The sequence below is a fragment of the Nymphalis io genome, chromosome 16 (assembly GCF_905147045.1).
Source record: "Nymphalis io chromosome 16, ilAglIoxx1.1, whole genome shotgun sequence".
Lineage (NCBI taxonomy): Eukaryota > Metazoa > Arthropoda > Insecta > Lepidoptera > Nymphalidae > Nymphalis > Nymphalis io.
Genome location: NC_065903.1, coordinates 43,451 through 67,612, shown reverse-complemented (window position 1 = coordinate 67,612; position 24,162 = coordinate 43,451). Strand labels below are relative to the sequence as shown.

Below are 24,162 nucleotides of genomic sequence, written 5' to 3'. Positions count from 1 at the left end.
TCAAGGCGCTCTATATTTTTTGTGGCGTGTGTGTCGGGACGCGGTCGGCCGCTGCTCCGCGCTCGCGCTAGGCTGTCACATCGCGTCACACGCGTCACCGCGTCCCGCCGCGCGGTGTCTTGACTTCGTCTCTAAAATGATGCACTTGACCCACAACATACTTGGACATGTAAAAAGAAAACTATGCTTTACACAAAAAAATGTAATATATATAATGATTTTTTTATATAGGTATGTTACATGATTGTTGTAAGATTGAACGGAAATTTATCAGGCTTCTTAATTTCATGATTTATTTAGTTAAATCGTAAAGTCTCTAGATATAATATAAATAGTAAAATTATTAATTAAACAAGTACAATTATATGGTATGAATTGGAAAGATCGTTATGTCGAAGTGGGCAAATTCGATTTGAATAATATTTTTTTAAAACAGGGCTGTCATTTTATCATTCACACGTCATAGTTCACAGACACGACGGACACGACCCGACTGCTCAGTAAAGTCATTGAGATTTTTTCCTGGACAAGCCGCAACGGTGGCCGTCGAAACTGGTATATCTATAATGCCGCCCAGGTTAACATTTATGTAGCCAATGTGACTTGAATACTAGTTGAGTCAATCTTGCGATACTCCTATGATTTTAATAGACACTAGCGGTGAATTGCAAGGTATACCTGTAGGATCTTTGAAGTAAAAATGAACGAAAGTTCATTCTGTAGAAAAAATTACGTAGTTTGCGTTTATTTATACTTTACTTAATATAAAATATACACCTTTCTTAAAAGCTTGGTGTGCCTTTTTATAGTTATGCACGAGTATATACTTATATATTCAAGGGTAAAATAAGTCATGAAATAATCTGAAGAATTTTGCGGTGTACTATGGCCCCTAAGCTAAGCTTTTTTAAAAAGTTAGGCGGACGAGCAAGCTAAACCCCCACTCATAGACATGGGCACTGTATTCTTATTAGTTTAAGGGCTGATGTAAGTTGAAGCCATGTGCAAATAGAGCGCCACGCACCTGGGCCCTTATCCACACAGCTACGCTGCTGATATTTGAGACTCAATTTAAATTACTTTGCAATTACAAAACAAAAATTCAAAGAGATGCGTAGCTCAGTAAATCAACAAGTGTAAAGCATCATTGGGAGATCGAGTCCGATCGAAATACTAATCAAAGTTCTTTTATTATATTCTTAAAAAACGTCGCGCGCATGTTGTTTATTTGTATCAGCGCTGGTCTCTATTGTCGAGCGAACTTCGCGACCTCTGCTCTGAATTTCCCATCGGCGACCTTGCTGACTTTGTATAATGAGACAGATTTCACTCAGCTTTCTCTAGTTTTAATATAAAGAAGAAATTCATTAAGAGTTTCCACTAATAAGTTTTATTTCTAAAAAAAACTATACTTAAATTACTACGTTAATTCTACATAGCTTTTGCCGGGTTCCAGGCCTCGAGTATTTATAAAGGGGATGCAGATGACAATTGTATGAGCCTTATTATTACGATGCGTACTTCGAGTTTAAGCCTCGTTCCCTTTAAGCAACTCAAGTTTTCAGTTTTCATCACGTTGCAGAAAGTTAAAGCAGAGCAGTAAAACGAAAGGTACCAATTAATGTACGTGAACTGTAAAAACGTCGCAAGATATCGGGAGAAGATCTGTTCGCTACCGACTAGTGAGGCAATAGATTTAATTGTAGTGATACTAACACGGGCTTGTAAATTCCTGCGGTGACTCTGCGACCATCCGATCTGCCAGCTCGCGCAGACCACACACGAGCGCGACTCAACATTACTCGCTATTTATTTATATCGACATTTTAAATCCGTTTTCAATTTTATAATATGACTAAATATTTTATAATTAAAAATATGTTTTTTTTTTAAGTTATAATTTTCAAATCTGAATGCAATAACTTGCTTGTTCCCTTTAGCCTCCGAGTACAACGAATTATCAATAAGTTCGTTTTTATGAACCAAAATAAGTTTTTAATAATAAAAGAGTCAAGGATTTAAAATATAATAAATATTGAATCACTCGATAACTACGACGTAAACCTTTCACATATTAAAATATAATGTGTCGGTACACCCAACTTGATAATAGTATAATGTGGAAAAATAATATCGTAAGACGAACATTAGTCACTCGCGACTACTGCGCGTGTCGGCCGTCGTCGGCGAGCGCCTCTCGCGAACTGTCGGGACTCGCGTATACGTCGTATCTGTGAAGTCAACAGTCGCCTGTCTACCGTGTCTCTCGTCTACTCTAGGCAGTGAAAAAAAAAGTAAAAATCTTTATTCAATATAGAAGCGTTACACTTACTTATTGATTGTCATAAATCTACCACCGGTTCGGAAATAAACACCTCAGACCTGAGAAGAACCGGCGAAAGAAACTCGGCGATCCTCAGTAATTCTGCACCTTACTTCTTTATCGTAATTTTAACAAAAACGTAAAACACAAAGTTTAGTTATTTATATATAAGGAGTACATCATATAGAGGTTAAATAAAACAAGATTATCAAAAATAATGCATTTTTAATCACAGAGCACTTGCGCTAGTTCTGCTATAAATAAATTACCACAACAACCACACACAGGAACTAACTACTTACACCTACTTATTATATACTAAGGGCGCCAAGCGCGGTCGCTCTGGCGCCGCGACAGTCGCGCGACTGTGGCGCGACTGTCGCGGCGGAGCGAGCGCGCCGTGTCGGAATGTATCGGAATATCGTATCACAAGCGGCGAGCCAAGCTCTACTGTGTAGTAATTTAATCTATAATTACAAATTCTACTAATTACCCCGCATAGTTAAATAGAGAGGCTATTGCACTTAAACTATATTAAATACATAAAACATCCTTTGTCATACCCAACGGAAGGACGTCATTCTCACGACCATCGCTTTATCGAATTTAATATGATTTTTTTACTTATAAAAGGTTGACACTTCCACGAAATATATTTTTCTATATCTACGTACAATGTTTAAGTTTTCGAGACGTCGTGCAGAGATATGTTTCGATACATAGTCTTATGTACTCCATACAGTGCGTATATAAAACAAGCCACGACCGACCCGACAGATCATGTTTACATTTACGTAGAGATAATTATTCGAAATTGGCTTCCGTCAAGACGTGTTATGTGTGTTCTATGTTTACAATCACTACTCCGCCGAGAGACGGTCGCCGCGTACACATCGAGCCGCACTAGTGCTTGGCGAGCATGCCAGACAGGTGGTCGGCGATAGCGGCGGCCGCGGTGCCGGCCAGGATGGAGCGGTGGTTGCCGGGCAACCGGTGCGTGGCTAGCGCGCCGGAGCACACGGCACCCAACCCGTAGTCCTCGTCTAGCGCCACGTAGTTATCGCTGGCCGTGAAGAGGGTGACGGGCGCGCCGAGCTTGCCGGCCGGCCGGTACGCGTCTCCCACCACCAGCTTGCGGTAGAAGGCAGCAGCGGCGGCTGACAGCGCGTCCACGTCGTGTGTGGTGGCGCCAGATACGAGCGCGGTCGTGCGCTTTACGCGCTCCTCCCAGCTGCCGAGCCGCTCCAGTTCCGACGACACCTGCCGACCGACCGATAACGTCGTATCTCGAATTCCGTACTCATTTACCACTCGGTCGACTATAGGTAGCCAACTAAACTGCAAATACCAACCTTGACGGCGTCGACGTCCTTGAAAAGTTGAACGAAATAAGCGAGCGCATCGGCCTCGTCGCTCTGTGCGGTTCGCGTCGCTCTCTTCTTTTTACCGCGCGTCGTATGCGTGGCGACGTATGCCGGGGAGCCATCAACCAGAACCAGGCGCGTCTCGCAACCCGCCTGTAATTTTTATCGATTTTTAAATTTTTATAAAGTATATAAAATTTTATTTATGTAAGAATTAATAATAATATCCTGGGTCATTTTTCACACACGGCCATCTGATCCCAAATTAAGCTTATACAAAGCTTGTGCTATGGAAACCAGACAACTGATATACTACATATACTACTTTTCTTTTGTAAATACATACTTATATAGATAATTACACCCAGACTCAGGACAAACAGACATGTTCATGCACACAAATAAAAACAAAAAAAAAAAAAAAACACAAACCCACAACCTTCGGCGTGAAAGGCAAGTATCTACCAACTACGCCAACCAGCTCGTCAGAATTTCAGTTAATTTGGAACATCTAGTTAACCTATATTCTTTTTTGAGTAGGCTCGTAAGTCAAATACAAACTACTAGCAGCATTTACCTGTTCGAGCTGCAAGGCCATCTCAAAGGCGACCCCCGCTCCGAAGGAGTACCCGAGCAGCGTGTATGGCGGCTGCGGCTGCAGCGCGCGCATGTGCGTGACGTAGAAGCGCGCCAGCGCCGCCATGTCGCTGAGCGGCGCCGCCCCCGTGCACTGCAGCCCGTACACCGGCCCGCGCACGCCGGCCGCCAGCCCGCGCAGCGAGTCCACCACTCCCTCGATCGGGTGCACCTGCAAAGTCCCGACCGCAAATTGACTTTTAATTTACTTTCGATGGTTCGAAATATACTTTATATTCTCTCGCTCGAACCGGGCAAACTCACCATGAATACGGGCAGCGCGTCGTCCGAGGTAGAGGCGCTCGGCAGTTTGACGACGACCTGCTTGGGCATGAGTTCCCCGTGCGCGGCGAACTGCACCAGCTCGGTGGCGGCCGGCTCGGCTGCAGGCGGCGCGGCCCCCGCTCCTGCGTCGCCGTCGCCGCCGCCGAGGGCGCGCAGTTTCGCGAACGTGAGCCCTCTGATCTCCTGCACACCCAGCACTACGTCGTATCCCCGCTCCAGCGTTTGCTTTATTTCCGCACCCATCAGCGAGTCCATGCCGAGTTCCGCGAGGTTCGCCGAGTCGGACACTTTGCTGGGGTCTTTGATACCTGTCGATCGAGTGAAAGAAATGAGTGGCGTCCCCGTGCAGTGCATTGAAACGAGCACGTGAGTCGAATACAATTCACGTACCGAGGATGTTGGCGACGGCATGCAAGAGGTCCTGCTGCGGCGTGGCGGCGGCTCGTCGCTTGTCGGCCAGCACCATGGAAGCGGCAACCGCGTGCGGGCGCGCCAGTAGCGCTCCCAGCGCTTCCATGCAGGAAGCGATACGCTGCGGGACGGTTCCGCCCACCACCGCTTCGTCACCCCCCATGGTCTCCACGATCAGGCCCACCTCGCCTATGGCGCCCCACTGCACGGCCAGGCCGGGCAGCCCGTCCGCCTGCCGCTGCTCCACGATTCGTTCCATAGCGGAATTCGCGAGTCCGTAATTGCTCTGTCCGGGGTTACCGCGCCCGCAAGACACCGACGAGAACACAACGAAGTAGTCGAGTTCCGGAGTCAACTCGCGCGTTGCCGCGTCCAACGCTTTCGTTCCTACGAATTGCAAAGAGTAACGATATAAGATTGTTTTATATTATTAATATAGGTTTTTCTTTATTCTTTACGTGTAAGTACTGATTCTAAGTTGACTAGATCATGTGAATTAAACGAGGACGGAGCAGTCACCATCGATCTTGGGCCTGGCGACGGCCCGGAAGTCGTCCGGCGTGAGGTTCTCGAGGAAGGCGTCGCGCAGCACGGCGGCCAGGTTGAACACGCCGCCCACGGGCGCCAGCGCCGCCGCCTCGCGCAGCAGCGCGCGCGCGCCGCTCGGCGTGGTCGCGTCCGCCGTCGACACGGCCACCTTCACGCCCTTCTCGCGCCATCTGCGACCGATCGATCGATGAGTGTCTCCAGAACGCACGTCACGATACTCGCGGACCCTCGTCCGGAACGTCGGAAGGCGTACCTGCGGATGCACCAAGACTGGTATCCGGTGCGAACGCCGCTGCGCGAGTTGAAGACGAGCACGGTAGCACCGCGCATCACTAACCACTGCCCGAGTTCCAGACCGAAGCCGCCCAGACCGCCTAAATCGAGAAAATAAATTACGTAAAGTATTTTATAAGTACACCAGCCGAATATGCAGGAAGGATGCCTACCGACGAGTACGTAGCTGCGCGCGGGATGCAGGTAGGTGCGCGGGATGGCGGACACCAGCTTGTGCGCCGGGCGCGCCCCGCCCGCCTCCTCCTCGCGCACGCGCAGCAGCACTTTGCCGATGTGCTTGCCCGTGGCCATGTATCTGCGGCAAGAGGTCTATCCGTAAACATCTCGTCTTTAAACGTCATTTCGAGTGGGTCGAAGCGGTGGTTACCTGAAGGCCTGTTCCAGCTGCTGGTCGGTGTAAGCGGTGGAAGGCAGCGGACGCACGGCACCGTTTGCTATACCCTCCGTCACGCAACGCATGACCGCCTGTTTCTCTTCGTTCTCGGAAGTCGCGTCGAACAGCGCGTCCAGGAGGATGCCGTGGAAGGTCGTATTTTTCAGGAAGATCGCCATGCCCTATCGCCGACAACGGGTCGCATTAAAACGATATCTAACCCCGAATCTCGTATCGTGGAGACGGAGATGCGATCGCTCACCAGCGCCGTGTTATTTGACAGATCGAGTTTGCCGATCTCGAGGAAGCGGCCGCCGTTGGCCAGACAGCGCACGGAGGCCAGCAGCTTGTCTCCGGCGAGCGAGTTGAGCACGAGGTCGACGCCGCGGCCGCGCGTGCGGCGCTGCACGAGCTGCTCGAACGACGTGTCGCGCGAGTTGCCGATGTTCTCGTCGGGCAGCGCGGGGAAGCGCGAGCGCAGGAAGGCGCGCTTGTCGGGCGTGCCCACCGTGGTGAACACGCTGCAGCCGGCGTGCAGCGCGATGGCGATGGCGGCCTGCCCCACGCCGCCCGAGCCCGCGTGCACGAGCACGGCGTCGCCGCGCCGCATGCGCCCGCGCACCGCCAGCGCGTAGTACGCCGTGGCGTACGCCACCGGCACCGTGGCCGCCTCCTCCAGCGACCTGCGCGCGCACTCACATCAACGGGGCGCTCTCGCTTTAGTCTCATGCGTGCATTTTATATTTTTAGTAGGAATATTTTTATTGGAGCTTTTTGTGTATATTTTATAATTCTAGCTTTGTAAGTTTGTGTGATAAAAAAATTGTAATAATTTATACAACTATGTAGATCTCATTATCTTAACTATAAACGTAGAAACTAGTTAAGTTCCAGTGCTCACCAAGTTGCCGGCACTTCCCACAGAAAGCCTCGATCGGCCATGACCGTCGTCGCGAGACCTCGCGCTGCAACCATACCCATTACTCGTTTTCCGTCTGTCGACCGACCGCTGAACTCCAGACCCAGAATGCACTCCTGTAAATTGCAATCGATAAATAAACAAGCTAATATTTGAGTAAGAACTACGATAAAATAGATTAAGTCGAGATGATCTTGTGGGCAGAACTGGCGAATCAAAACCGTGTCACAAATCACCTTACAAAACTTCTCATTCTTGATGCACATATAAAGACATGGATACATGGTGGCCCATTAGTAATGTTAAACTATTTGAGGTCAAGGTTTGGATATTAAGGGCAAGAGATCATGTCAAAAAATCCTATCGAGATTGTATATAATGCCTCAGATATTTACATCAGAAAAGAAATCCATTTATGGGACAACTCCCTGCTGTTAGATTGACATCATAGATTTGAATGCTCAAATCTACAGGAGTGGATTTTACCGGTTTCATTAAACTTAGATTCTCGCCTGGTCGTGGTTCGAAATCTTACAAAGGCTATATTTGTGTGTTTATCTGTATGGCTACTCGAGGCGTTCAGTTAAAAGCCGTCTGCCGGTTTCATAGCTGAAAGCTATGAAACCTTCCGTAGATAGACTTGAGACTCCGTAGGCTATTGTAAAGATCTGTACTCAGATAACGCTACATATTTTGTGGGTGCTGGAATTGAGAAGGATGTTTGATAAAGCGACGTCTGACTTCCCTAAAGAGGTCAGCGCTTTGCTGGCCAATGAAGGTACTACGTGGTTCTATATACCGCCTCAAGCACCTAATTTTAGAGGACTTTGGCAGGCTGGTGTTCGCCAAACAAAGAGTCATCTAAAAAGAGTCATAGGTGATAGTACTCTAACATATGAGGAGCTTTCTACTTTACTAACCCAGATAGAGGCTGAATTCTAGGCCAATATTTCAATTGAGTGATATTTCAGATGACCCATTGCCACTTACACCGGGTCATTTTCTTATCGGAGAGTCACTTATAACCATACCCGATGAAGATTTCTCTAAAGGTCAGATCACTGGGATAAGATAAGCTTTGGAAACTATTACAAAAGACGCTATATTATTTTTGGAAAAGATGGTCAGCCGACTATTTAGTAACGTTAAACCAACGTTACAAGTGGTCTGTAAAGAATGCCGAACCAGAATTTGGTGATGTCATTTTCCAAGACCAGAATCTACCACAAGCCAAATGGTTGCTTGGCAAGATTGAAGAAAAACACCCAGGAAAAGACAAAATCACTCGGGTGGTTACAATTAAAACTAAGAACGGTCTTCTTAAAAGACCTTGCAATAAACTTTGTTTTTTGCCTTAATTTGAATCCCTGAATGGTAATAAAGTTTGAGATTATTTATTTATATTTTTGTTAGTGCTTTTAATAAGAAAAAGAAAGAAATTTATTCTTTCTTTTTCTTATTAATATATTAGTTTAATTTACTTTATCATGGTGGACGATCGAAATTTAAATTATATTAAAGAACAAGTTCTTGGTGGGCGAAATGTTAAGAATGTATTTAAATAACGAGTAGAATAGAATTGTTGTCACGTATGATTCGGACGCTTCGTCACTGGATGGCGCTGGTTGTGGTATCGAGCATTTCTGAATCGCGATGGTTAGGTTTTTATTTTATTGTGTCAATGAAATGTGGTTTTGTAATAAATTGAGTTTTGAGTTTCGAAGAATATGTATTTTATTCAAGTAGTGCAGTGTTGACATATATATAAGTAAGAGAAAACCTGAGTGAAATTATATCCACGTAGTGGTTCGCTTTCTACCAGGTGGAAGGAACAATTGTCTGCAGCTGTGCCTCAGTGATATTGAAAGATTCACCTGTCCGGCGAGGTCGCCGGGCAAGGCGTCCGGCGGCAGCTTGCCGGTGGCCAACATGATGTCCCTGAAGTTGAGCGGCGCGTAGTACACGCGGCACAGCTCCGAGCGCGCCGGCGTCGGCCGCGCGTGCGCGAAGCGCAGCTCGCTCTCTATCCAGCGCAGAGACGACAGGTCTCCGCGGGTCAGCGTGTTGACGTAGGCGTGCTCGACCTGGGCCGAAGGGGTCGCATCAACGCACGTCTTATGACAACGCTCGGAATGTTGTCGATGACCGATGTCGATACCTGCAGTTGAGCGTCGGTCGTGTCCGCTAGCGGCAGGTGCCTGTAGGAGCCCCAGACACCGGCGCGCAACACGTTGACTGCGATGTCCTTGCGCACCTGCGACGCGTAGGCTGGCGCTTCGGGCGCGAAGGGTTCTTTTGCGTTAGGGAGGAAGAACACGCGCAAGGAGCGCCCGCCGGCCTCACCGCGAAGACACGTAGCCAGGCCGAGCACGCCGGCGCTGGCCGAGCGCGACACCGCGTACACGCGCAACGGCTCGCTCTCCGCGCGCTGCATGGCCTCGCGCAGTGTTTCCACCCACGCGTACTTGCCGTCCTCACCGATCTCCACCACGACGCGCCCCTTGGGCAGCGCGGGGAGGCGCCGTAGCAACACGTACTCGCAATTGGCGGCTACTTGGCGCGACACTACGCCGAGCCCGGCCTCTTCGATCATCTTGGCGGCTCCTCGCTCGTCGAGCGAGCCGTGCGGCTCCTCGAGAAGTATGAGACCGGCCTCACCCAGCGCACCGGTAAGATTCGCGAGCACCGGCGCGCCGTGTCGAGACAGAACGTCCGCCGCTATAACTAGATGGCAGTCCGAATCTGGCGGACCATTGCGAGCATCCTTGGTCGTCACCTGAAAACGACGCAAAAATGTAAAATTTTAGTATGGAGTTCTTCGAAGAGCACGGATATTGTCCACAGTCGCTAAACATATCGTACCTTGATGCCGTGCGGCTGCATGGCGGCGGCGTAGGGCGCGGCCTGCGCGCCGGCGGCCAGCGCGCTCTCCACGCGCACCTGCGGCTCGCCCTCCAGCACGGCCAGCGCCAGCGGCGCCAGCAGCGCCTCGGCCGCGCGCTCCAGCGCCGCCTCGGCCAGCTTGAGGCGCAGCGCGCCCACGTTCTCCAGCACGAGCTGCAGGCTCACCGTGAGCGCGTCGCGCTTCGACCGCGACGTGTCCTCCGTGCCCACGGTGGCGTTGTCGTACGGCAGGAACACGTACTTCTCGATCTTCGGCGCGGCCTGCGCGTTGGCGCGCCGCGGCGCCAGGCTGGTCTTCACGCCGCGGAACTCGACCCCGCCGGCGGATATGGTGTCGATGTCGCGACGCATGCGCACCGGTATGCATCCATCGGCGGCGGCGGCGACGGCGGCCGCCTGCGCTGTCGGATCGATGACGGCGCGTTGCAGCCGCGTGGGCAGGTACAGCTCCCTCGTGTCGACGCCGATGATACCGAACTGGAGCATGGTGTCCATGAATGAGATCCAGTTGTCGTCCCAGGCGAGCGTGCCGGCGGTGCCGCGCGGGTCGGAGGTGCGGATGCCGCGGAATATGCCGCCGTAGTTGTAGCCGCGGAGGCGCAGCTCCTTGTAGATGTCGTCGGTGACGAGCGGCAGCAGGTCGGGCTCGGCGCGCGCGGGCTCGGCGGCGGCGGGCAGGCGCTCGGCGGCGGGCGCGGCCGGCACGCGCACGCTGCCCGTCACGGCCACGGCGCCGCCCTCGCACACCTCGAACTCGCCCGTGCCCTCCAGAATGTTTATGAGGAAGCGGACCGGCGCGTCGCGGGACATGATCGTCGCGCGCTTAAACTGAACGTTTTCAAGTATCACCGGGGTTTCTTCAAGTTTTTTGTTATGCAGTTTCGCCATAGTTCTCCAAACCAAAGTCTGTAATAAGAATGTACGAATGTGTAACAGGTATTATCGAGGAAAAACAAGACTACATATTGCGTCCTACATCTAACATAACGTCCTATATATAACTATACATTACCTATATATATATTATATATAGGTGAAATTAATAATCTGAGCTTGGCTCAAGTTTTCCAATTTAAACACCTTGGACATATACTAACCACCAGTCTCAAGGATGATAATGACATCGAAAGGGAGAGGAGAGCATTGTCAATAAAAGCTAACATGATTGTCAGAAGATTTGGGCGTGCTTCAAGAGCTGTAAAAAACATTATTCCGCGCTTACTGTAGCTCTTTTTATACTTGTAGTTTGTGGGCTAATTATACATTAAAATCATACAATGCTCTTCGTGTCCAGTACAATAACGCCTTTAGTTTGCCGATGGGTTTGCCTCGCTTCTGTAGTGCTTCAGGGATGTTCGCTGAATTGAATATAGACTGTTTTTACGCATTAATGCGAAAAAAGTGTGCATCCTTGGTTCACAGGGTCCGGGCCAGCTCTAACAAAATTCTAATCATGGTAGCTAACAGACTAGACTGTTTATTTATAAACCGCTGTTGTAAAGTTTCGGCTGGACCAGTAAATTGTATAGGTAGTAGATAGTAGTGTTTATTTTATTTTTTTTGTCATTTTGTATGAGTCTTGTTACTTAAATAAATAAATTATTATTATTATTATATCAAATATAACTCGATTCAACAAGGAGAAGGGCTACATAGTTTACCAGGTATCCCGTGGCGGGGAACAGAATCCTGCCGTCGATGTTGTGGCCGGCGACGAAGGAGTCGTCGTTCTTGGAGAGGTCGTACTCGATGACGTTCTCTCCGGAGCGCGCGGCGCCGTAGTGCGCCACGCTCCACTCCACCGAGTGGTCCCAGCGCACGCGCGACGCCAGCCCCGGCGTGCCGCGCGACACGGGCCACGCCACGGGCGGGTACAGCGCGCCGGGCCGCGGCTGCGCGCCGGCGGCGTACAGGCGGCCCAGCGCGGCCAGCAGGTGCGCGCAGGCGTCGGGCGCGTCGCGGCGCACGAGCGGCACGTGCGCGGCGGCGGGCGCGGGGCGGGCGCGCTTGAGCACGGCCTGCAGCAGCGCGTGCGGCGCCACCTCCACCAGCACGGCGCGCTCGGGCACCTCGCGCACGGCCTCGGCGAAGCGCACGGGCGACAGCAGGTTGTTCACGTGGTACGCGGCGTCGCTCAGTTTGGCTGTAACACCCGTTCGTGCTATTTACTCTTATTCGCAAAAGACCGATTGAATGAATGGCAGCAACTAGTCTCTATTGTACCGAGGACGAGAAACCTATTCTTATTAAATAGGTTTCCGGTTCTATTTCTCTTTTCAGGCAGATCGGTTCGGATTAAATTCACATAATTTAGTTAGTCTAACCTATTTCGGAATTCCATTGATCCTTGGGCAGCGAGGAAGACAGCCAGCGCGCGGAGCGCGGCTTGGGGCTGGGGATGACGCGCTCGAGACTGCGGCGCAGCTGCGGGGCGGCGGCCGCGATGTACTTGCTGTGGAACGCCACGCCCGAGCTGTTGACGCGCCGCGCGAACACGCCCTCGGCCGCCAGCGTCGCCACGAACTTCTCGATCGACTCCACCGGCCCCGATATCTGTCCGACGCACCAGTATTTTAAATCGACGTATTCAATTAGTTTAGCTTCGATTACGAGTAGCGAGACGTACCGTGACGCTGTCTGCAGCGTTATGGCAAGCGGGCACTATGTCGGAGGGGCAGCGCGCCACGCACTGCTCCCATGAGAGCCCGACCGCCGCCATGGCGCCGGGAGGCAGTTTCGCGTCCACGATGCTGCGACCTCGCCAAAATGCCGCGAGCACGGCCTGTTCCGCTGTCAGGGTCTCGTCCGCATACGCGCAACCTAGCGCAAAGCATCCGTTTAGTACAGGAATTCGATTTTAAACGGATGTCGATCGGCCGTGATCGTTTACCGATTTCGCCCACGGAATGACCGACGATGCCGTCCGGTCGGATTCCGACAGCGCGCAGAACGTCGACGAGGGCGACCTGCACGGCTGCGATGGACACGAAGGACATGACGACGTCGTCGAAGGCGGACTCCGGCGCGTCGGACAGCACGTGCAGCAAGTCGATGCCGTGCGGCTTGAGCGCCGCGGCCGAGCGCTGCACGCTGTTCGCGAACACGGGCAGGCGCAGCAACGTGCGCGCCATGCCGGCCCACTGCGAGCCCATGCCCGAAAACACGAACCAGATCGGGCGAGGCTCGCCGCTCTCCACTTCCTGCGCGACGACAAACGCAATGTTAGTGACGAGTTTCCGATCGATTCGTCCGCACGTCGCCAGCGGCGTCGACACTCACCGAGATCTCCTCCATGGGCGCGTCGGCGAGCAGACGGAAGCCGCGATGCGCGTGTCCGGGCACGTTGTGCGCGTGCACGGCGTCCAGCAGCGCGTGCAGCTCGGCGTCGCGCGGGTGCTCGGCGGCCAGCGCCAGCAGGTCGCGCACGGCGTCCTCGGTGCGGCCCGAGGCCAGCACGAGGCGCGGCGAGGCGTAGCTGGCGGGCGCGGGCCGGCCGGCGCGCTCGGACTCCAGGATGATGTGCGCATTGGCGCCGCCGAAGCCGAACGAGTTCACCGCCACGAGCCCGCCCTCGAAAGGCGTGTTGCGGTCCACGACCTGCCGGGGACGGTTTCGATTATCGTTCGTCCTTTCGTGCGCCGAAACAATATTAAGCTGAATCACATTATAATAATAGATAGTTAACTTGTTTGCAATTAAGTTTTTTTATTCTATTCTGATTACTTTATAGGCTTCAGAAACGATGGCGACACATTGTGACATAACGACGAGTAGTCTATTTACCTTAATGCGGCCGTCGCTGAGCGCCGGTATGTCGGCGTTAGGCTCCTTGTAGTGCAGGTTGGCCGGGATACTACTGCGCTCCATGGCAACCACCACTTTGGCAATGGAACATAGACCGGAGGCGGGTTCCGAGTGGCCCATGTTAGATTTAACCGAGCCCAACAATAAGGGGCCTTTGCGGTCCTTACAGAACAACTCTGCGATTGCATTAACTTCTTGCGGGTCGCCCACCTAAAACCAACGACCATTTAACTGTTCAATTTTACTAACCTATTAGCTCGCGCAGTCGTAATCATAATTTACATTAAGCTAAATTTTCGTAACTTTTTAAACTATTTTACTTTTTGTAAATCCAACGGCCTGACTACAAAATAAAGTTTAATATAAAATGAATTAATTTAAAATGTAAATACACCCGTACCTTCGTGCCAGTCCCGTGGGCTTCGACATAGACTACGTCTTGAGGTCGCAGGCCCGCCTCCGCGAAAGTCTCCGTGGCGAGTTGACGCTGCATGTCGCCCGAGGGGAAGGTGATACCCTGGACCTTGCTGCCATCGGTGTTCATTCGCGCACCGCGAACGGTGGCGTATACGCGCCGGGCGGCTCCGCGACGCTGAAGTAGCACGGCCACGGCCGCCTCCGAGCGCACGTAGCCGCGCCCGCTGGCGTCGAACGCCGCGCAGCGACCCTCCGGTGACAGCATGCTCAGGCGATGGAAGTTGAGCGAGTTGGCTGGCTTAAGGCACAGGTTGGTACCGGCGACCACGGCCGCGTCGCACTGGCCCGTGCGCATCGCGTTCACGGCCTGCGCCAACGCGAACATCGAGCTCGAGCAAGCGGTGTCGATGGCGTAGGAGGGACCCTTCAGATCGAAAGTGTACGATATGCGATTGGGAAACATAGCTCGACAGCAGCCGGTGAGCGCGTAGCCGTTGATCTTATCCGGGTCGGCCGTCCATAACTCTTCGGTCTCCGAATTGGACACGCCGACGTATACGCCGGTGCGCGAGCCGCGCAGCTCGGAAGGATTGAGGCCCGCGTCGATGATCACCTCGTGCGTCAACTCTAGCAGCAGCCGCAGCTGCGGGTCCATCAGATGTGCTTGTTTTGCGTGCACGCCAAAAAATGTGGCATCGAAGTGGGCGAGGTCCTTTAGTTTACCATTGCGCTCCGGTAAACCATGTAAGCCTACCGAATAAAATCAAATACTTTACTCAACATTGAAGCATTACACTTGCTTATTGATAGTCAAACTAGAAACCTATCACCGGTTCGGAAAAGAAACAACCAGTCCTGAGAAGAATCGGCGACAGAAACTCAGCGGATTTTTTTAAATTTATTTATCATATTTTAATAATTCAACATGTTTATTATTTTAATTTATTTATAAGTACAACATTGATAACGTTATCCTCGTACGTGCGTACGTAGAACCTACTTACACTTATTTAGGTTGGTTGTATAACGCATCGGTAATTAATAGTAATCTACATACGCGGCACCTTTTAAAAAATAATTATTTTTAACTTTACTTTCTACATATAGATGTAGTATATGCATACATAAATAAGAGCATTACTTGTTGATTGTCAAATAAGAAACTATTAGGAAGGAAACCAAATTTTCAGTATAAAAATAGCCAGCAGGCGCGGTGTGCTATCATCCATAAACTCAGTAATTGTATAATAACAATAAAAAAAATATTTAAAAATTATAATACAGTGTTTGTTTTTATGGCTTAATAAACAATGATTCTCATGAAGCAAATCTACTTTACGTCATACACGACAAATGATTATATTCGTCAATAGATCAATATCTTTGACAAGATATTATTAGACTTCCTTATATTCCTTTCCCATGCTTTTTTGTTTAATTATTAATTACCAAGGTCAGATATTTCTTACGTGATATTACTGCGATAACTAACTACACGCCTCCTATAAATTATTTATATATTCATTATGTATTCAAGGTATAACATAAAATAATAAAAATATAAAACATCCATTGTTAACATAAAATAACATTTTTTACATGTTATAAAGTCGAGTTTTTTTATTTTGAAATTGAATGAATATCAGAATAAAATGTTCTAGCAATATTATAATAGTTGCATGCTAATGTAAGCTGTTGCGCCACGCAATGGGTGACGCCGCGAAGTGTTATGTAGACGATTGTCAAGTGCAATGCAGGCGGGGAGGATCAATAATTCTATATGAAAAAATAAACAAATGCGTTCCGATCACAAGTACCTGAGTATGTCGTACGAGTACATAACATAACTCTACTTCGGTCTGCAACGCGATCGTTATGTTTCCATATACACCAACTACGCATATTACATAAGCCAGAACTTGCTCTTTTTACGAGTGTATTTTCGTATTGTTAGGAATTTGTCGAACTCGCTAAGAAGTAGTAAATCTATTGGATCATCTTAATGTCTCTAATTGGACTTGAGGCTTATTGTGACAATAATATATAAACTTGTATGTTACCCATCAAAAACTGAAACTGTTAAGGATGAATGCTAATGATGATGTGTTCTAAACAAACATACAAATATACATAGATTGACGACGACCACAACAGTGCATGAACCTTTTGTAGGCTACCAACAATATTGTAGCAAAACCTGTGAAGGGTGGGCTTGTTTTGTTTGAATCGGAGTGACATAGTAATGTGAGACAGAACTCTCAGAATGGCGTAAATAACACTTTTCCTGCAGTAATCTCAGCGCAAGAGACATCCATTTGTTTTGCTTTTCATATTTCTAAAAGATGACGCAATTTAAAGTATCCTCATACAAAATTAACTATTGTTTTTTTCCTCGCAGTTTAAGGAAAACAATTTAAGGATAGTTCGATGAATAAATAGGTCTGGATTTTTATTGACGCATCCCTATATATTTATTGTCCGCGTTAGCGGTTCAAGGGGTGATTCCGCCACAAACTATTTAGCGTAATTTTCTTAACGAAATCGAAATGTGCTGCTCACTAAACTAACACTAACTCGTAGTCAAAATCGATTTCATCCAAACTATTGTTATACATGCGAAATAGACTCTGTACGTATATACAAATTTGACACCAAAAAACAGACCAAAGAACAGTTTTTGATTAAGTTTGGCACAAACCAAGAAAAGACAAAGGCTACTATGACAATAATGATTTGGTGTAAAATGGGAGATGACGGTTTGTGTGTAGCATTTAAATAAAGTTATAAAAGTTGGCGAGTTTTTAGAAATTCCAGTTGTATAACGGTAGTAATAGAAGGGGATGAAAAATAGTAGGCCCCTATACGGTGTCTACGTAGTTTTTCAAGATAGAAGTGTGAACGATAATATTTATGCTTTCCGGTATAAATAACAAATATTGATTTCAAGGTTTTTTTAAATGCAGTAAAATAAGGGATGAAGCTCAAAAAATAAGGACTCTTCAAAAAGGTTTGAAGATAGAGATGTCCTTTGTATTTAGGCAATATTATTTAAAAATATGAATACATAAATGTTAAAGGGTTCGATGTTTTTCTTAAAGGACGACGTGGAGGTAGTTCATAAATGATCCATAAAAACGGTTTTCGGAAAGAATGAAAACCAACGCAAACAATTGAGATACATTGTTTTCAATTGCAATTGAACAATAAACCTTAAATACGTACGTAAGTGTTAGTCCTATTAATATAGAATCTTGCCAATTAACGAACAATGACGAAAATAAATTGAATAAGAGAAGCCCTTATTATGCTGAGAACATTGGCTCGCGTTCACAAACCGTCGGCTGAATTACACCACAATACACATCGCAGCCATCCGATTCCGAACAGCTGCTATTACTATGACGACATCAACAAGGTATGAACCCTCGGTTCTCCAACATTGAGTTTTGGTTTTCCGTAGTTACAATTTAACTTTCGTGTTAATTCTTAGAGTAAAAAATACACATACCGGGAGTCCAGCGTCGGTCATCGGCTGTAACGAGGTCGACCCCATCAAAAAGCTGCTGTGCAAACTCCTCGATATTATTGGACTCAGGGAGGCGACCCGACAATCCAGTCAACACGATGTCGTCCGATTTTCCTGCTCGACTTCCGTTCATCACCGCACCCGGCATTTTCACCTTGTGATGTGATATTCACCGTGCTAATAATCTGTAATCAAACAAACACTCGGCTATAAGAACTGGTCAAAATGAAGGGCATAAAGTTACATCGCGTAACATCTTCTGCAATTTGACATACTCTCACCGGTTTGGAAGCCGGTATGTTTAACCGTGGAAGCTGTTGGTACTCAAAACGAATAAAAAGCGACGGATGGCGGGGCAGCGAGCGGACGTCGAGCCGCACGCAAGGAAGTGCACGCGTAAAATGAAGCTGCGGCGGCGCGGCGTACGGTTAAAAGGGCGCGATAGTGGGGTCGCGACCCGACTTACGTTTCCATGAGACCCTGACTGTCTTATCATCTCGCAAGGACGACGAAGGTCGATGATTCTTCTTAGTCGAACTCCTCCTCCGCCAAACTTCTACTTGCTAAGCGTAAGATGAGATTATGTATTCTAAATTTGGAGGTAAGCAATGTCCGATTCGACCTTCGTTCGATATCGCCGACGACAATAAGACTTTTGACCCCTCAATTACCGACGCATTTCGTAACATTATTGTCTGTCAATCGCACACGACATACCAACATGTGGCGGGTACGATATCATTGCAGGGTACCGCCGACTGCTTCCCGTTACATGAAAGAGCAAAGTGGGACAGAAGGAGCGGCGGTGGTTACAATAGCGCTCTTTGTGCGCCAATTGACGCGACCCAAAGAGGCTCGTCGTTGGCTTCGCTTGCCTGTTTCTACAAGTTTCATGGATCTGAATATGTCTGTATGTATCAATCGGTGAATTTTTATAAGAATTATTTCAGTCTTGCAATTATGATACAACTTATATAAGTAGTTGATAGACTTTATCTAGATATAACGCAAATATTATATTTATCACATTGATTCTACTTTGTAGTGACTAACATAGTCTCTAGAATATGCGCAGTAGGCAGTAGGTACTTTATCCGTGACGTCTTAGCTGTGTTGTTTTAATATGTAAATAAAAGGTTTTTAGTTAAAATATTATATAATACCAATTGTTTATATAAAATATTATATAAACAATTGGTATTATATAACTAAAATTATTTTAAAAGTTTAAGATAGCAAAACTGTTTGATACAATTTTAGGAATGTCCTCACACACTCAGGTTTAATGTAATTATGCTTTTATTGTTCATTACAAAGGACTATCAATATTTATTGTATTAAGAATGTCGTGACGGGGACGTAAGACTGCGCTACATTGGGGCAATTCTACATTTAATTTAATGACGTCATACACAACACAAACGCGTTGTTATTTTTTCGTACATCGGGTACTAACTTACTACGATTCGCTAGTAACGCTATACATACACATATTAAGAGTTTGATTACAACAAAACCACAATCCATTTTAGGTTGAGCTTCAAGTGGATAAATAAGAGGACAAATTGTTGAAAACAGAAACAACACTTCTACCTCATATTATTAAGCAATCTTTCATGGAAAATCCAACGAAGGAAACTCATAAGGAAACCTACAGATATTTAATCTGTTTTGGAGTATTGTTTTTAGAAGAACTATAAAGGTATAAAACACCGTTGACGTTCTTATAAGCTAATCTATTCGCTATTCTATTATTAATACTTTTACCGCGTCTATTTCTAGTCTATTTCCCAAGATACTAAAAATATAAAGCTAAATTATAAACGGCAAAATAGTATTACGATTTTGTAGATAAAATTACATAGAATTGGTCCTCGAGAGTCGGAATAAGTTGCATAATTGTAATGACGCTGACTCTCCGCGCGTGTTTGCACTTGGAAAGGTCACCCTTATCAGTGATAGCAGAGATCGTGGGGTTAGAGTCGCGGCGCACCACACCTTACCGCCGATAGCTGCTGTTGGACTCTATGGTACCTATTTGTGACATTCTACGTTTTATTTAATTACTCCAATCATCCTCTAAAGAGATTCATCAATGTTTGCTTCATTTTGAGATATTTCAATCATAGATCTCTGTAAAACGTCTAACAGTTTAAGTACTGGATTTTCTCCACACTTGCAATTTAACGTAAATCTACTCCATCGCTGATTCATAGCAGTCGTAACTAGCTCTCATTGTTAGTTCGACAGATAGATATTACAAGATAGTATGTCAGATAAACCGACTACGGAAAACTGCCTTCATAATCAAACTCGATGCAGTCGCGAACACGACTTGGTAAAATTGTTATGTCTGCACAAATTGCATATCGCTAATGTTTAATTGCCCTTGCCGTAAATAATATATGTATATATATTATTTAGGATAAGTTATTTTTATATTAGAAAACGATTCTAATCCAGTGAAAAGCCGTGAAACAATCCTTATATAATATCAAAGGTTATACAATGGTGCATTGTCGTATTATTTCATGTTAAAGCGATATCAAGAAGAAAATTGCCGGCGCGTGAAAACACACTCTTTACAATTCCCTAAATATAGTTTCTCAGTTATGTTTATTTATGCCATAGCGTGACGGAACCTTATATTGCATTAAAATCCTAAAGATAATAGGATTTTCCAGTTTTTATCATTCATTACCTATAATTATTTATCATGTAAGTGCTGCCAGCGTCAGCTAAAAAATTTTCGATAAAAAATGTTGACTCGTCGACACTGTAAACAAATAAATACAGAGACTAATAATAACCTAAAGTGCTTCGTTATATGTAAATATGTTATTTTAATTTATTCGTTCTCCTATTTATAATTTCCTAACGACAATATTATTTAACATTCTTCATGAATTTATAATATAATTAGATTCCGAGTCAAGAGGTAAACATAGAAATATATGTCGCAACCATTCTTTATTAATAATTTAATTGTGTGTTTTAGATTTCAACATATTTTTTTTTATATAGAATAGGAAGGCGGACGAGCATATACCTGATGGGAAGTGGTCACCAAACGCCCTTAGACATTGGCATTGTAAGAAATGTCAACCATCGCTTATACAGCCAATGCGCCACCAACCTTGGGAACTAAGATTTTATGTCCCTTGTGCCTGTAATTACACTGGCTCACTCACCCTTCAAACCGGAACACAACAATAACAAGTACTGCTGTTTTGCGGTAGAATATCTGATGTGTGGGTGGTACCTACCCAGACGAGCTTGCACAAAGCTCTACCACCAGTAAATCTTTAAATAAACCAGTAAATTCATCTGAGGAGAATGCTAATTCAGTACCATATAAAGATGCTGAAGTACTATTGATAACGGAAACGGACGACAAAAAAATATTTTAATTAAAAAAATCTATAAATATTAAAAAGTAAAATGTAATAATCTTAATTTGTTTTAATTAAATTCTGAATTTTTTTATTTCCCAAAACAGGGAATGCATTTACTATGGCAACATTATACGCACACATTGACAAAATATCTCTGTCTCAATCGCGGTTTTACGGCACCTTGGTCTATTTGTTTCTCTGTCTACGATTTAACCATGCGAATGGGCATGCGAATAATTAAATTGTTATTTTTTTAGTGTTTCAGTTTCCATTGTTATCGTATAATTACTATTATTACTTTTATAAAATGTAACTACATGAAGAGTTCAAAAAATTAACATTTAGTAACTATATGTGTATTAAATAACGTATCTATTAGTTGTATGGCCTATTAATGTACACTAACAAAAGAGGATACGTATACGTGCGATGGGTTGCGATACGTCCCTCACTGAATTAACTACTAAACCAAGATACGCACAACTTCGTTTCATACGTTTCTGTACAATTAAAATATACGATACAATATAATATAAAAATACATTCATGTTAGTAGGATTTTTACTATCACAGATATTTTACAGATAGTGCTACTCTTATTTTACTTAAGTTTAGTATACAAATATGCATTGAAAGTGTATTTGAACTGAAAATATTGAGTATATGTATATATTTTTTAAGTATATTAACCGATTTATAAATAACGACTTCATCCTTATTATAACTTCTTAAAACTAAATTTACTCAATCGGATTGTATATTTTTTCATATTATCAGAATTGAGCAAAATACATGCTTTGCTTCAATTAAAATCAACCAATATAATATTTCACACGTATTTGAAATATAAAATACATTATCCTAACCATTTTTAATTAAAATACAAAATAAAAATTGCAAACCATATAGAACGTATACTTGCAATAAATTGTCGTAGCTTAAGTGCCCTAATCTAAGAACAATTTGCACGCTTGAACATTGGTATATGGTGCAACTACAGAGCCTTATATAAAAACAACGATATCATCGATAGACCTGACAACTTGTTTGAACGATTCATTCGTTTAAAAAATATATTTATTTTTCATTATATCCATTTTTTATTAATTTTCTTTTCTCACATTTGAAATCGCACCGTTAGTCGTATAGTTATAATACTAGAACTGAACAAATAATTGAATAAATATAGTTAAAGCATTAATTGCATCTTTGTTCAAAAATTTATTTTAATTTATTTTTGTACATTTATGTTTACTAAATATGAGAATTATCAATATCAAAACACGCTCAATGTAAAGGTTAGCTTTCTCGACTAATCTACTCGTAAGTCAGCGAAGCGTCGAGCAGTCGCGATATTGTACTAATATTACAAAAACATAACGAGGAACTTGCGTTTGTTTTCTAGATAAGATTGATTGGATAAGAATACACCTGTTGCGTTTCACTGAAAATCAAAGAATTACAAGCTTATTAGCAATTAAATCCAAGTCGCTAGAGACGATAGTCTGTCAGCTGGTCGATGACGTCACTCCACCTGATCTACGCGCCGCGAACCGCCAAACATAATACCACGAGCATTATCTATCAAACATTTTTTATCATCCGTTCTCTTTCCGGTTGTTTGACTGGACAATCTTTTAATTTTTTAAAAAAAGAAATGTATACTTGTGCTCCAAAAAGCAATGAACTCGTGTGAAATGTATTGTTAGTTGCAGTTGTCTAGCTCTACTTTACGGCCGAGTAGCGAGTTGCGCCGGCCGAAGCCGGCATCTGTACGCAATCAGCTGTTTATGTTTGTAAGTATATAAATCACAGATAAAGATTGGAATAATGTAACAAAAACAAGAGTTACTGTTAATTTACTGTGACAAATTGTAAAATAATCTTTCGGATGGCATATTAATAAACCAAGTGAATAACTAAATATTATTAAATCAAGTTACTACAATATTGCTAACTATATTGATATTCTGTGAGTATAAGTATAATGATTACACCATCTAAAGTACATAGATGGAACATTAGATGGTCAAACTATTCGCTAGCTTTAACAAATTATTTGGAGTCGGGGCGGTGTCTACGCTACTTTAAAAAAAATTACAGCATTCTGCCTTCTGCCTAAGACGAACCCTGAACCCTCCCTCGAAATTATTTTGCTGGTGCGTTGATTCACCGCCACCATAGTGGTATTTAAGGAACTTACATGCTCAATAATCCTTCAAAATTCTCTTATCGTTAGTCAAGCTTTTACGACACCCACGGGTTGGGTTGGCACTATTCAACTTCGTTAGAACCATGGCTTTCTTATATTAAATCATATTTCATTATTATAATTTATTTTTTGCTTTGACAACAAAAGAAACTAAGACAATATTTTCGTTTGAAATATTTTCCTTACTACACAACTCGAGACGTTTTTTTAAAACATATTTGTTTCTAGAAAGTAATAAAAATAAAAAGGTACTTAAGACTGAAATATTGATTTGTTATTAAAGATAGATACTAAATAATTTGAAAGGAAAGGAATACAAATTATTCATTACAACAATGGCGTGGTTTAATTTATATTATAAACTTAAAAGTTTGCATTAGACTAGAATGTTAACAATTATACCGAATCCGAAGATAATACTTGCTTATTTGATACCATATTTTTAAACACATTTTATGATGAAATATTAAATAAAAATTGGAACTACTTACTCAATAATTACAAAAATGCCACTGAATGCGGTCTTAGACCTCAGCTCTTCAGCAGAATGAAACAATTATATGCTATGGGAATTCAAGCAACTACCAATTAACACTTGTAATAAAAGTAAACAATGTAATAGCGTAGCCGGCGCTGTAAGGATTCGTATTTATCGACCGGCAGTCGATCTTTTATTATACGAAGTATAAATTATCAAACGAAACGTCAAAGCAGCGCGGAACTGCGGCACGACTGTGAGTCAGGAGACGG

The 24,162-nt window shown here is 45.0% G+C and overlaps 1 protein-coding gene across 3 annotated transcripts; it reads right to left on the bottom strand.

Annotated features, from left to right (window-relative positions):
• Nucleotides 1-2,528: 2,528 nt before the first annotated feature.
• LOC126774097 (fatty acid synthase) lies at nucleotides 2,529-24,158 on the bottom strand. 3 transcript variants are annotated; one of them, XM_050495417.1, is made up of 23 exons: nucleotides 23,904-24,158; nucleotides 17,788-17,990; nucleotides 14,263-15,029; nucleotides 13,842-14,072; nucleotides 13,338-13,655; nucleotides 12,949-13,258; nucleotides 12,685-12,878; nucleotides 12,383-12,611; nucleotides 11,720-12,201; nucleotides 10,017-10,964; nucleotides 9,313-9,930; nucleotides 9,029-9,238; nucleotides 7,137-7,270; nucleotides 6,498-6,918; nucleotides 6,230-6,417; nucleotides 6,015-6,157; nucleotides 5,822-5,942; nucleotides 5,539-5,738; nucleotides 4,999-5,406; nucleotides 4,588-4,916; nucleotides 4,265-4,495; nucleotides 3,676-3,840; nucleotides 2,529-3,583 (listed from the first exon to the last, which is right to left on the bottom strand). In XM_050495417.1, exons 2-23 carry the CDS (start codon nucleotides 17,951-17,953, stop codon nucleotides 3,227-3,229), a joined length of 7,170 nt encoding a protein of 2,389 aa, XP_050351374.1. In that variant the 5' UTR covers nucleotides 17,954-17,990; nucleotides 23,904-24,158; the 3' UTR covers nucleotides 2,529-3,226. The 3 variants fall into 3 exon arrangements, with proteins under 3 accessions (XP_050351374.1, XP_050351373.1, XP_050351375.1); XM_050495416.1 differs by lacking the exon at nucleotides 23,904-24,158 and adding an exon at nucleotides 18,087-18,224; XM_050495418.1 differs by lacking the exon at nucleotides 23,904-24,158 and adding an exon at nucleotides 18,081-18,212.
• Between the last annotated feature and the right edge of the window lie 4 nt (nucleotides 24,159-24,162).